The 15444-nt window shown below is 36.2% G+C and overlaps 1 protein-coding gene across 3 annotated transcripts; it reads left to right on the plus strand.

Moving 5' to 3' along the window:
- Positions 1–9179: 9179 nt before the first annotated feature.
- LOC122776106 (pro-adrenomedullin-like) lies at positions 9180–12310 on the plus strand. 3 transcript variants are annotated; one of them, XM_044036481.1, is made up of 5 exons: positions 9180–9335; positions 9668–9783; positions 10185–10319; positions 10890–11088; positions 11201–12310. In XM_044036481.1, exons 2-5 carry the CDS (start codon positions 9680–9682, stop codon positions 11393–11395), a joined length of 633 nt encoding a protein of 210 aa, XP_043892416.1. In that variant the 5' UTR covers positions 9180–9335; positions 9668–9679; the 3' UTR covers positions 11396–12310. The 3 variants fall into 3 exon arrangements, with proteins under 3 accessions (XP_043892416.1, XP_043892417.1, XP_043892419.1); XM_044036482.1 differs by having other exon boundaries at positions 10893–11088; XM_044036484.1 differs by having other exon boundaries at positions 10191–10319.
- The last annotated feature ends 3134 nt before the right edge of the window (positions 12311–15444 follow it).

Consider the following 15444-nt stretch of genomic DNA (forward strand, 5'->3'; position numbering starts at 1 on the left):
GACATACTATACTATGACTTTTTTGTCAAATTTTGGTAGACATAATAAGTATGACTTTTTAGTCTAATTTTAGATGTCAATAAAATATGACTTTTTTTGTCTCATTTTGAACGACATACTATACTATGACTTTTTCGTCAAATTTCGGACCACATACTAAAGTATGACTTTTTCGTCAAATTTTGGACGGCATCCTTAAGTATAACTTTTTTGTCTCATTTTGGACGACATACTAAAGTATGACTTTTTTGACAAATTGTGGACGACATACTTAAGTATAACTTTGTTGTCAAATTTTGGAAGACATACTAAAGTATGACTTTTTTTGTCACATTTCGGACCACATACTTAACTATGACTTTTCTGTCAAATTTTGGACGACAAACTAAAGTATGACTTTTTTGTCATTTTGGACGACATAATAAAATATGACTTTTCTGTCTCATTTTAGATGACATAATAAAATATGACATGTCTCATTTTGGACGACATACTAAAGCATGACTTTTTTGTCTCATTTTAGATGACATAATAAAATATGACTTATGTCACATTTTGGACGACATAGTAAAGTATGACTTTTTTTGTCTCACACTCGTCTTGATTTTTCCAAAACTCCAAAGCAGACTTTACATGGGAGTGAATGGGAGCTTTGACCAGAACTCCCAGAAAAACTGCAAGTCATATGAAAATTAAATCACAGTTTTAGGCAACAACCATAGCAACGTTTTTGATGGAAAAAATGTCTATGTAGGTTAGAAATTGAGGGCAGGAGAGGAGTTTGTAAAAAGATTTTTGTGATTAGGCACCAATTCTGCCGTCAAATAACAAATATAACAATAATAAGTTATTGCAATCTTACATACATAATAATTAAGGACTATAATTTAGAGTTATCTTGATTTCATTTTTTACTTCTTTTATCTTTGCTTTATTGCTGATACTGTGGAGAATCTCAGGGATTGTTTACAAGAGGCAAAAATAAGCCTTGATCTTCAGCCTATTCCTTTTTTTTGGTTCATGGCAGTGTGGGAGTATATCGTGCGAAATGGATCTGTATAAATATGTAAGGTTTTTTTCCCCCCTTTCTGTCAGCTGCATATTCACACAAACTCGTATGCTCTGCTGTTTATAATGCATAACCAAAAATAAATCCATGTCATACGTATTCCAGGATGACGAAACCACAAAGAAATTGGGCTGTTTCTGTGGCAGGAGGTTTAGTCACAGGAAATAAAGTGTTTATCTCACCCCTCATCGATAGGCGTGAATCTGTGTAAATGAGAAGCAGAGCACTGCTGGATGCGCTGGACTTTTCTTGAATAAAATGTCAGGCAATTTTCACATAACTGCTCTCTTACAGCCAATTTCTTATGTAAGCATCCTTTGCATGTCATTGTTTGTGTGACTCACACATAGGTGTTTGTAACCAATTAATCCCCCTACACCCACGCTGAGAACACACTGCAGTGAGAGGTTTCTATAAATATTTAAAATGGACTACAAAAAAAAGACAACTATTGACCAACATCATTACAAAATAGACATATCTGCACTTTGTTGACAATGATGTTGATCAGTATCAATGACTTTTCTGCCAGGTGCAGAGAGTTCTGGCCTCCAAAACACATTTTCCATCCTGCACCGCACCCACTGGAATTTCAAGACTCTCCAAATCGATCCCTGACGTATTTGCACTTTCAGTGCAAGAATGAAAGACAAGTGAGAAACCAATATCAGCAGACACGTCAGCAACAGAAATGTGACGGTTACAGGTCAAAGACTGAATGCAGCACACATCTCCTCTGCTGAAGTGATTGATAAAATACATTCTCTGCATAATGAAAATATGACTTGCGTCACATAGTTGTGTAATCTGTTTCTCATCAAAAATAATAAATACATCATTTCAGTGCCCCACACACACACACACGACTACAAACAGACTAAGACAAGATATTAGCAATCTTGTCTGAGGGTGATATATCGGTATGAAATGTATTATATGAAGACATAAAATGACCATGATGTGTGTGAGAGATTAAGGAAAAATGCTTAACTGTCAAATGTTTAATTTGTGGGCAGCACACTGTATTCATGTTTTGGTCTGCTGTTCCAATCACATGACAGCATCTCAGTGTATTTAGGCTTGTAGAGAACCTGCTGAAGTTGAACTGAGCAAACTTTGAACATGTCATGGTTGTTGGTGAGTATTTCAGAAGTTTTAAAGGGTTAAAGTAAGCTAGTATGTTATAAGCAAGGAATGCAGAAGACCATCTTCTGAATGCCACTGGTACCATTATATAAGTTGTCCCGTGTACCTAATAAAGTGGCTAGTGAGCGTAGAATAGATTACTGGGAAAGTCCAAGCTGAAGAATAAAAAAGAAGCAACTTGAGTGGGGAAAAAAGGCAAACAAAAAACAAAACTATAATATTAGACCAGGTCAAAGTCAGGGCCCCATACTGATACCATTATCAGAACAATTGATAATCTACTGATACCAATGCAGTCGGTTTACATGCTTTACATCACTAAACTATTAAGTTGTCAAAACGTATTGCTGCATTTTTATGCGTGTCATATTTAGGCTTTTGGCATTTCACGTTACATTTTTTCCCCCCGTTATCTAATCCAGTGATGTTGACCAGTATTGGACAATACTGAGTATTGTGTCAACTCATCCCTAGAGGAAACTGTGTCAAGACGCTGTGTCATCACTGACTGGTGGAACACGTGACATGTACAGTAAGCCCATATGCCTTTAGTGGTGGGTCCCAGGTTTGACAGCCAGCTGGCTGCACATCATTGCTCCTTCACTGTTTATCGACTCTCCTTTACTTTCTCTGTCAAGGAAAAAGTGAGAGAGAAAGCACAACCACATCTCCATTAACTAAACACACTGGTTTCTTTTCATCTTCTACCGCTTTATCCTCTACATGAGGGTCACAGGGGGCTCTGGTGCCAATACCAATTTCCCAATAAAGCGAAAGGCGGGGTACACCCTGGACAGGTCACCAGTCTGGCTAATCTTTCACTTCAATAATAATAAAATAAAATTATTTTGGAAAGCACATCACAAGCACTTTTTTTCTTACACCAGGCTACAGTGAAAACAAATACAAACCAACCAGCTGTCAGATCAACTTTATCTGTAGGGTGTCAAATTAACATACATTATCTCGAGGCATTTTACAGAGTAAAGCAAAGGTGATGAGGATGTTGTCATGGCTGAAACAATCCAAGTAGCATCATCAATCATCATCAGCATCATCTTTATCATCACTGTCATCGTACATGAGATGTCTCGCCAAAAGGAAGTAGTGCCAGCCATTGCATTAGAGATTAGGATGATGTAGTACGTCATTTCAGTTTAGCACTTTCTATTCTTAAAGAAGAGCATTATATAACATAAAAACATTATATTAAAAACATCGAGAGTAAAACCGATTTTTAGGAAGAAAGAGGCCAGCTCCAGGATAAGCCACTGAATACATTGCAGTGATCATTGTTGACGACTATGTTGAAATAGGCCTGATTCTGTGTTTGATAAAATTGCACAGAAACACTACTAAAGAAAAATATTGGCAGTGCTTTTGAGTTTGAAATATCAAAAGGTTGTTACAAAATGACCAGAATATCATAGAGTAATGTACATCTGTGATTTAACAGCGTGTTAAGTATTTCAGCCTTCTAAAGTCACTTTCTAGTTTGTTTTGGAAAAAAAATCTCACCCCCACTGATATTCTGACACACTACTCACTCACATGTTTAACTATCTAATAAACTATGCTATGAGAAAGCTACTGGCACGTCATTTTTATCCTTAAATCACCCGAGTGTTAAAAATATTAAACCTTGCCAGCTCCTACACAGTATCATAGGAATATATACATTATATTTATTTGCCTGCCAAAAATCACTGGATACATGAAAATGACAGTAAAAGCTCAAAATGAGAGTGAGAACAACCTAGAAATCTGAAGTTAGAAAACCCAAAACAATTCAACATGACATTTGTGGCACATCAGGCCACTGAGGCAAAAATACATTTGAGTAAAGCTCTCGCTGTGCAACAGCCACTGTTTTAAGTTTCAAGTTTGGCAGCATTTCTCTTTGCTGCCACAGCCCATGAAATGAAGGATGATAAAAAGAGATTTATCTTCAAATCTAGAGCAGCTTTAACACAATCGAAAACCAATCCAATTCAGTTCTAATGAAACAGAAAACCAGAGTGGGGGGCTCAACATGATGCAGTAATGCTGAGGCCCAACACAAAGTCATCATTTACTCTATCATCCCGCAGTTGTGTTTTTACAGGCTCTAAGAGCATAAACCGCTTCACAGAAAGTGAAATCCAATCCGAGGACGCTCGTTTTGAGTTTGATTATCAGACACAAAAACGTGACACAGCGGTTCGCGGCGCTACAGCACAAGATTGAACAACTCTGGAACGTTATTGAGTGGAGCTTTGAATTATCCTCTTTCATGATAAAATAAAGATGGGATTACGATGTTTGCATGAATGAGCCAGGAATAAGACCTGCACATAATGTAGTAATGGAGAGTGGAATAACACTGTATGAATGGTTGTTTGTATTTTTGTGTTCAGTGTGTCTCTGTTGACCTGTCCTGGTTGTAGCGTGACTTTCAGTGGACGCTAAAGTCAAATGCTTTACTTATATCACAACTGAAGAAAATGTATGTTTATTCAGTCATTCTATTCTGTCTCTAAATCAACAATAATCATCAGCTATCTTTGGGGGAAAAGATCCAGACATTTTTAACTGAATCAAACTAAAATGAGTTGGAGAGATTCAGTCAATTAGAGCTTTTTGGTCTTCAGAAGTAGCTGCAGAGTGGTCTTCACTTTCATGCTGTTTTCTGGGACAAAACCATCCAACGATATAAAGTTGTCCTATTAATCGGTTGAAACATGAATCATCATGTAGATTTACTAATCCACTAGAGTCAATTTTGTTGCTTTTGTTGCGCTGAGCCTACTCGTGGCTAGGGCTGAATTTTGATAGCGTGAATCACATTGTATCATATTTAAAGCGATAACTGTGTGATACTTGTGAAGATCTGTGAGAAACAAAGATTCTCTTCAGTCTGTAGAATAAGGAAAATGTGTAAAGGTCAAGACAATAAGTGATCTAAAATGATTTTTTAAATGATTGCAATTTTGATCAAATTTCGCTGAATTGTTCTTCCATATTCATGGCAGCCAGGTACAATTGTGAAACCTACATTTCAGCAATGTTTGAGAAGCAATATATGTACAATTTGTATCTTCAACCACTATCCACTTTATTAGGTATATTAGACTACGACATGACAGCAACTTAATGCATTTAAGCATGTCGATGTTGTCAAAAGAAGTTCAAAGTGAGCATCAGAATGTGGAGCTGTGCTGAGCCTAAAATATGTAAAACGCACCAAGACAAGACAAGCAATACCCAATAAAAAATGATTATCCTGAATGCTGCCATTTCTCTCTCACCATATCAGTCAGGAAGAAGTGAACATCGTCTCCCTTGGGTAAACGGATATTTTGAACATGTAAACAGCAAATATCTGATCTTGTTTTTCCATTCAAAACACCACTCATCGTAATTTTCCATTACCGTCTTCAACATGAACTAAGAGGAATGCTTGGGTCTCACGTGTAAACAGAGCAAGTAAAACAGTGTATTTCCAAAGACACTTGTGAGGAAAACACCATGTATTCCTCCCTTTTTTTCTCTTAGTGGTAACAAAGAACTGAACGTGGGACTATTAATAGACACAGAGTGTCTAATAATACAATATAATGGGCGCCTGCAAATGTTGAGCTCATACTGTGCTCTACTGACCCATGACTTTGAAGATTTCTATGAGACTGTACAATGTCCAAGCACCATACTGTCTTGATTACTCTTGTATGTAACGTAAAAGCAGCAACAACTTCCAAGAACAAAAAAAACAAAACGTGTCTTGGCTTATTGATATGGATACAAAAAACATTCAACCATTGATGATGATAGTCTGTTACGAAATTCCGCTGTACGAGGATGAAAAACAGATCTCCTGAATCATCTTTTGGCTTGTGAAAGGTGCCGTGTTGTTGCCCTGACAGCACTGTGTGCATCCAACTCCATGGCTTCTTTTATAGACCCATCAAACATTCAAATGAGTCTGTGTTGAAAATTCATATCAAAACAGACATGACAAATTTATTGATGTAACTTTGGCTGCCATTACGTTTGCTGAACACTGCTCAATATTGATGTGTCTGAAAAACAATCACGAATAACTTGTAAATACATTTTAAGCCAAGACAGAGTATCAATTTAAAAATGTTTTATTGTTTATATTCATTTATGATAATGATTGTTGTGCAAAACAAATGTTGCAATAATAAAATCATGCTTGGAAATTTAGACTGTGCTGTGCTCAATGATCTACGTTTTTCTCTTCACGCACCCGTCTTAAGGAAGATGTGCAAAGTTGTTTCCTGTTTTGAATTTGTAAATTATACATTCATCACCAGGCATTAACTTTGTTTAATCATTTTATCATTTATTTTTATACATGACACTAGATATAAAACTATTACTAAACCTCAAAACTAAACTGTAGCTGACAATTTTCAGTCAAAAAGAAGAGGGCATCACTATTGCCTGGCCTGGCCTCGCCAAGGCACGGCACAGATTGGCTTTCCACTGCAAAAATAATACCTACTCAACATGGGCGGACTCATCACTGCACAGCTGCACAACTGCCGAGACTTTGTTTTACGTGTGACACACACAAATAAGTGACTAGTGACTTGTAAAGCAGTTGTTTTCAGTGTAACTGAATCATTAGAATCAGTTAATCAGAACTATTTGTTCAGTACTTCCTCCAGGTACTAAAAAAAGTACCAGGTACTAGTGGAAATGAAACTTAACCGGGCCATGCCGAGGCAAGGTGAGTCAAGCCGGTGGAAACATGCCATAACTATATAAAGTTCCAAACTCTTTTTTTGAAAAGGTGCTTATAATAAAAATAGGTGCAATGCAGGTTCAGAGCGTAGATTAGAGCGTATTATTTTTGCACGTCAAGTTGTGTAATCCACACTGCTTGACCCGCAGGTTTCACAATGACTGGTTGTGGATAATCCACGTCACATCATCATTGGGCAGTATGAAGAACATTACCACATAAAAACAATCCAAAATGTGTACATACCAATATCTCCAAAATACATGTTTGTTAATTCCTGCTCACATTTGCCAGAAGTAACAAAACGTCTCAGTTTCAAGTGCACCTTCACAAGTCTTAACATTCCAATTTCATAAAATACTAACGCAATTGAACAATTAAGCATATAGACTGTATGCATGTATTAAACAAAACACTCATCTCTACTCTGAGCAACTTATTTAATTAGGTCAGCAACATTACAACTAAACACAAAGCTAGGACCAGCAGGCATGGAAATGATCTTAATTGAGGTTCTTCCTAGTTAACAGCTGTAACCTCTGGTTGAAAGCCTGCTATTTGAGACCATGTAAGCCTGTATTAATATGACTTACACTAATCAATTAAAGTTATTAAATAAGATTAATCAAATGACCAGTTGTAGGAGTTTGAGTTTCGACACTGGACATTCTCTGAAACTCTTTCTGGGCTGCCCTGTAGTTTATTATTCAACTGTGAGGAAATTCACTGCAAACAATTTTGATAATTGATTGTCATTTCAGCCATTTATCAAGCAAATGTCGAACATTCCTCTGGTTCCATTTTCTAGGATATGATGATCTCTGTTTTATATGACTGTAAATCAAATATCTTTTTTAAGTTTGTGGTCAGCGTTTTGCACGCTGTTCTGATGTTGAACCGCAGCCCTACTTTTAACTGTAATTATCTTGAACGCAACATGTCCTTCTGATAGTTGAAACATTTCATCCCGGAAAGAGAGAACATCACATCAACTTTAAGAAACTACAGGATTACTGGTGGCACTTTAAGGTAATCCTTGATCCCTTAAACCAACTATTGCACGTTCAACAGCTCTTAATGTCTTTATGGTAATGACAATACATGGAAGCCAGTGTGGAAAACCTCAATATTTGGTTAATCTTTACACTGGACGTGTTTAGAATGCCTTTAATTAACTAGCAGTGGATGCAAGAAGCACTCAAAGTGATTAGGTTCAAGTTCAGTTTGATGCTCGTGTCTCTACCTAAGTTTCACAGGGCATGCAGTTGCTATAACGACAGTGGTGCTAATTTAAATATCACATATGACTAACCTGGACTGCAATCAAACTCAGAAGATATTTCAGCTATAACACGGTTTGCTACCAACTTAAGCAGTGTGTAAGATTGAGGTGAAATTAATTAAATTTGGCAGAAATGGAATATAAAATAGCCTTTCTGCATGGAGTTCTCCCCGTGTGAGTGTGGGTTTTCTGGTTTCTTCCCACAGTCCAAAAACATGCAATATGGGAATTAGGTAAATTGGACAGCACAGCTCCTCCCGCGACCCTCACGTGGAGGATAAAGCGGTAGAAGATGGATGGATGGAATGTAAAATAATTAAACTGCTGTTTTCGAATGAGTTGTTTCCATGACCTCAGAATGTGCTCTTGATATTTATATCAGAGGTTGGTCTTCTCTACAGAGGCAACCATGTTTTTAACAGACGAAATTAAGAGTTTTGGCGATAACTGAAAGCCACCAAAGGTTCTCCATCGTGCATTGGAGGGAAGAGTGAGGTCAGAGATTTTCAGCTGCAACAATCAACTTCACCAATAGATGTTGCTAAATCCCACACATTGCACGTTTCGAGCAAGCATAGTCAATGAAGCTACCGTTACATATTATCCCAAGTGACCAGTTTTTTTAACAATTATGAAAAGGAAAAAAACATATATTCATATATATTAACAAAATCTATTCATTCTATATGTTTTCCAAGAGACCAAAGACTTTCAATAAACCAAAGGCAAGACCAACAAATAGGAAGAAGCATCAGTCACACTTTGGTTGAGGACTGCTGACTTGATTATACATTTTTATCTGCAGGCTTTTGGTTTGACTGTCTACATGTGGGGTGGATGGGGTTGACATGAACTGTCCCAGAGTCCCTCCCACTGGGTCTGGCATTCAGGTACAGCTCCCTCCCTCTCTCTATAAAGCTTCTCATGTTAGCAGTGTAAACTTCAGATTTCAACTCATGGTAAAGTCTTTACAACCTTAAAAAAAACAAAAAACAAAAAAAACAACCACCGCCACCATACTCTTCTAAACTGTGCAAAACACACTTGAATGTGTGCCATTAATTCTTAACTTCACAGTACAAGCTGAGGTAAGTCAATTTATTTGTTTCATGATCTTAATTTAAGTTTTAAAACAACTGCTTGGGCCACTTTGTATTAATGTTTTAAGGAATGTATTAAGGAATGTATATGACTTGTCAAATTCAGGATACAGTTGAAAAGTTGAGTAGGATTTTGTATTTATATTCTCTGGTGTTGGCAGTATTTATTAATTTGCCATTAATAATTGCTTTACAGATCTTTTAATATTTATTTATATATTTAAAAAAAATTGTCAATTAAATGCTTTCTTCAAACACTTATGGCAGCATTTCAAACTAAATATCATAAAATACCACTTCTGTGTCTTTGCTGTTGACAGCTTGCAGCCAAAATGAGATTAGCCCTGCACACCATCATCTGCTGCTGTGTTTTCACCACAGTCCTGCCACTGGTGAAATGTGACACAGGGGAGCTCAACTTCAACCTGAAGAAAAGGTGAGCTAGCCAAATATAATACATAAAATGTATTCAAACATTTGTGTTGTTATTATAGAGCATATATGTATATGTAGTGATGAGGCATTTTACAAGTGAAAAACAAACATGTCTGCTCTCTCTGGTTTGAAAAATTATCTATTTATCTATCAAAACTTTATTGGTTAGGAGGTTCCTCTCTTTATGCCATCGCTCTGATCATAAAACATTGTGACTTATATAAAGACACCTTACCTGATTACGCTCAGAAACTTCATCATACAACTTAAGCCTCAAATAAAACTGTTGCATTATTTTGGACGTGTAATACTATTTTAGTGCTCTTATGTGATCACTTTAAGTCTACCAGTATCTGTATTAGTGCCAGTTGCTGTTATCATGGCCTCTTTTCTGTGTTGGAGGTTTAGAGTGTGGCTGCAAGGCCATATGAAGAGAGACCTGGGCAGCATCTTAATCACGGCCAAAGAACCGTCCTCTGACATCCATGTTGGACAAGAGCAGGATGAGAATGGACAAGTGGTTTTATCTCCATTAAGGTAGGGAGACACGCTAAGAAGAAAATGTTTGCCCTCAGATTGTTGACAGATTGATTGGAAACATGTCAAGAGAGAAGAGTGAAAGATATGCAGAAAAGGTCCGCAGCTGGAATCAAGTACATGGGACTTATGTGGTGCCTAACCCTAAATCAGCACTATGTTTTTTACTGTACTGTAGATGCCACTTGTCATCATGTACAAAAAAGTAAATTTAAAGTATATTTATGATGACTGTGACAGATCAATGCTATTAATTAGACACAAAGATCTGTCAATGTGCAACTTGAGGGTCTGAACAATGTTGAAATATGAGCAATATGTGGTTATGTGCAATGCTCACAGATGGATAATTTTATGGTTAATGCTTTCTATTTCATTTATTTAATTATTAGCTGTGAAATGTGTAGCTTGTATCTATTGTTTGTGATGTATGAAGCCTCACTGCCCATGGGGACAATAAAGTATATCGTATCATTTAGTATGTTAACGTACTGTGTCATATCTGGTAGTGCAGTTGTATCATCGCCTAGAAGGTGCAGGGAAAATAAAGATTTTGTTTCCCTTATATAGCAGAACCAAGAGGACAACATCATCCAAACTCTCTGGCTGTGCCCTCGTCACATGTGTCAACCACGACCTGATCTACCGTCTGCTCAGGATCAACAACAATCAAAAAGATGCCGTTGCCCCTGAGGAGAAGATTGGCTCGAATGGCTATGGGCGCCGTCGCCGCCGCTCACCCCTGGATGTCGTTCAGTTTACTGTCCAGGTAGGAAAAGTTAGTCAGCGAGTCCGCAGACACACAAGTATATGTACACTGACGTAAGACATTCATGAAAACAAGGAATCCTTGTTTTGTTTGTGTTTTTTTTTGCTCACAGAAGAAGATATCTGTCACTCAAGACATGGAGAAAGAACCACTGGTGCGCCTGTACAGTACATCAGAAACACCTCTGGACTCTGTGGATGACAGCGAGAAGCCTATAATAGATCCCGAGAAGATTGAGTGTGCGTGCTTTCCTTCAGGTCTCAGTGTGTCAGAGTTGGTGTGTGAGTTATGGATGAATTCAAGTTAGACCTTTGGGACTTGACAAGAATGTTTGTCTCAGCTTCAGCTTCCAAAGTGAGCTTGGCAGCTGAGATTCAAGGCGATTCCTGAAGATGTTCTTAGAAATACCAATGAACTGAAGTGGAACTGAGGCTCACAAGGGGAGAAACAAGAGACTGCCATCATTGAACCACAAACTGTGAAGTTCAAAGTCCTCTCACAAGTGAACTGAATGTGTTGAAGTGCAATTTATACAATATGAACCAAGCTTATAAACAAAAAAATACAAGAATATATAAAAACATCCTTGTATTTCATCATATAGCACAAAATATTTTACACGTCAAAAATACATAAAAATGTCTCTTATTTTTAATTTCAGTGAAGTACCTGGTGTATCTTTACTGTCTGTTTGTGTATATGTTTGTAATGTGTGAATTCATTATCAGTGTCTTAACATTATTGTCATGTATATATATCATCTGGATATTAATCATATTTGAGTTTTAAATACATTAGTTTGAAAGGTAAAACCCAGACATAGTAACTGAAAAGGTGAAAGGAGTATTTGGCCAGACTTTAGAAGCCATGACAGACTGATGGACAAAATAGTTCTGTTATAATGCAGAAGAACCAATAAGCTAATGTAAGTGTTCTGCTGCCATCTAGCTTTATAGTCGCCTTTGAAAAGTATTCTGAATGCAGAGCCCATTGATTCAAAACTAAGTTGCTTCAACAAAGCAATGACTGTGGTAATGTTTCATTCCAAGAGCCTTAGTTTTGGAATCTGTCTGCTCATTTAAATGTGATTAATCAAAATGTGCTCATAATTCAGCTGAAATTGTAAAAATGATTTATGTCTTGTTGTGGCAAAAGACGGAAATTGTGAATGTTTTCAGCCGCATGCCTTGTCCTCACCCTTGAAATAAATGTGTGCACCTAAGAACTTGTACTCAGTGTACACACACACGTAAACACACACTTGGACGGCCAAAACAAAGCATTAACCCTAATTTTAACCATAATCATTTAACACACACATATATTTAAAGATTGACAGACGTCAACACCAGGAAGCAAGTTCTGATCAGAGCAGTTTTTAAAACTAAAGAAAACACTCGGAGCATGAAAACCTGCACCAATGCCACGCCCAGAGTGTCAACACACTCCACAATCATGCAACATCAGTAATTGTTTTTAAACAGTCCTGAAACCGGATCATCAAGCAAAATCTAATAATTTCTTCTTTGGGCCATAACATACAGTACATCCGCAGAATATGTTATCTAAATCTAAACCTTTTAGTTATGCTGCTTTTAAACCTTTTAATTTATTTTTTAATTGGGCTGTAATTGAATGTTTAATGTGTGTTGAATTATCAATTAATTGTTTAGGAAAGATGACGTCCTCAAACAAACCTACATATGACAAAAGAAAACAATATATTGAAAAGAAAAACAACAAATTGTCACTCCGCTATTATCAAAATAGTTACAGGTCCTCAAATACACACAATTCAAAATCTATCCTTTACTATTTGACGCTCACACTGCTCACAGATAGACAAAATATTATAATAAATAAAGAATACTGACAAAGATTATTACATGAAGTAAAAGAAATTAATAAAACATTACTGGTGATGTGTAAAGCAGCTTTAAGTTACTACTTTGGTCCTGTTTTCATGAATAATCTCCAAAATTACTACATTTAAACTTTCGTTTTTGAGGCTTGTGACAAGAAAGTTGTTGCCTGAGAGCATAATATGTGTATGTGTGGAGTTGGCGTTCATTCTAATTTTTTAACCCTTGATTAAAGTGATTTTATGACTTCACAAAGAATGATTCAATACCAAGTCCAAAACATGTGAACCAATGGGGTACATTCCATTCTAAAAATAAACACCAATTTTTCATCTGTGCTGCATAAATTTAATGGGAACTATAATTTAATTTGCTTTGGGTCACAATGTTCCCAAATTGTGCAATCAAGGCATTTCTAGAAAATGAATTGTTTTGGCAGAGATAAGTTTTGATGAATGGAGAGAAAGGACCAGTAGGGTTCGCTGCACATCAGTAACATTCTAAAGAGGATTAGATAAAAGATATTAATAACTATGGAATTTGACCTCCACAGATCATATGCAGAGTGGACGCTCTGACCTGAAACACATTCACAACAAATCTGGCTATTTTCTTGAAAATGTCAAAACCTCCCTGTTTGAATAAGTAAAAATGTTTTTAAATACTGCAAAGATTGTTTTTCAGCACCAGCGTCTAAAACGATGTAGCTCACTTGAACTATTTGGGTCCACTGAACAATTCATCACACACATAGATATACATAGAGATATACATTGACAAATAACTACATGCTTTCTTTGTACTTAAAGGGATTCATCAAATTGTCTCACAAATCATCACATCTTCATATACACCAAGCTAAAAATAATGCAACAGCTTTTTATCGAATATGATAAAGAGCTGTATTATATTTGTCCATATTGGGAACATCATTTGTTCATGTCAACCCAGAGACTTTGCTGTTTGCTGTTGACTTAGATTATTCTGCGGATGTGGCACAAGGCTTATAAAAAAGTTCCCTGTGAAGTTGAAGCCGGGTAATCTCAAACTTTTAAAGCTCAAAATTGAGGTGATACAGCATCATGGATTTAAAAAATATATACATATATATATACATACATATACATATATATATACACATATATACATACATATATATATATATACATATATACATACATATATATATATACATACATATACATACATATATATATACATACATATACATATATATATACACATATATACATATATACATACATATATATATATATACATATATACATACATATATATATATACATACATATACATACATATATATATACATACATATATATATATACATACATATATATATATACATACATATATATACATACATATATATATACATACATATATATATATATATATACATACATACATACATATACATACATACATATACATATATACATATATACATATATATATATATATATACACACACTGGAAAGATTAAATGAATTAAGCAATATTTGTTGTGCATTTACATGAAGCAATACCTGGGAAATATTTTCAAAAAAACAAGACTATAAATGCCTAGGAATAATTTAAATTCTTTAAAATATTGCTTGGGTAAAGTAACAATGACACAATCAAAAGTGGAACTGGAGAAAAGTAAGAGGCCACGAGAGTGCGTCTTCCTACTTTGTCCACAAGGTGGTGTTGTATTCCATTACTCAGAAACCACTAATGTCCCAGTGTGCAGTTACAGTCCACCTACCAAATATACGCAAAGAAGATAAACATTGAGTGTGAGAGGAACCGATGTTGTATATAGGAGAAATATATCCACAAAGCAGAGAGCAGAGAAGTTACAAAATACTGTCAGACAAGTTCAAGAAGGCTAATCCTATGTACTTTGCTCAGGTGTGGTCCCTGAAAATTGCAGTAGTGCAACTTTAGATTAAAAAACAGGTCTAGATCTCACAGTTCTCGCTAATTAAAGGTCCATCTGCAAGTTGCCTTTTATTTCGAAGATAGTTTTCAGTCAATTCCTGATCTTTCTGGAAGAGCGCAATATTTGACGTTTTCCAATCCAGTTTTGAAACTCTGCACAGCACAGAATCAGTTCTTTTAAGAGCTTTCAACGATCTCTTCTTAGCTGCTGACTCTGGTGACTGTGCTATTTTTGTGCTTTTAGATTTAACTGCTGCTTTTGACACAGTGGACCATGAGATCTTGAGCTCTCATTTAGAACGGTGAGTGGGCATTAGGGGTGTAGCCCTGGAGTGGTTCAAGTCCTACTCGGCAGACGGAACTTTCTGTGGGGATAGCTATTAACTTTTTAAATTTTAATGATAAGAAGACAGAAGTGATGTTTTTTGGTGGAGCAACTGCTCCTGACTGACCAAAAAGTAAACTGAAGCTCAAAGGGGATTGTGCATTTGCTTTTGTAGCCCCTAAACAGTAGAATAATCTGCCTGGCCTCTTCCCTTTCTGTTTT

This window comes from Solea senegalensis, linkage group LG10, assembly GCF_019176455.1.
Source record: "Solea senegalensis isolate Sse05_10M linkage group LG10, IFAPA_SoseM_1, whole genome shotgun sequence".
Lineage (NCBI taxonomy): Eukaryota > Metazoa > Chordata > Actinopteri > Pleuronectiformes > Soleidae > Solea > Solea senegalensis.

Bases quoted from the DNA above. Each gene is read 5' to 3' on its own strand.
- LOC122776106 (XM_044036481.1), top strand. From the start codon at position 9,680: ATGAGATTAGCCCTGCACACCATCATCTGCTGCTGTGTTTTCACCACA. The intron at 9,784-10,184 runs GTGAGCTAGCCA...TCTGTGTTGGAG, and splicing joins AACTTCAACCTGAAGAAAAG to GTTTAGAGTGTGGCTGCAAG. The intron at 11,089-11,200 runs GTAGGAAAAGTT...TTTTGCTCACAG, and splicing joins TCGTTCAGTTTACTGTCCAG to AAGAAGATATCTGTCACTCA.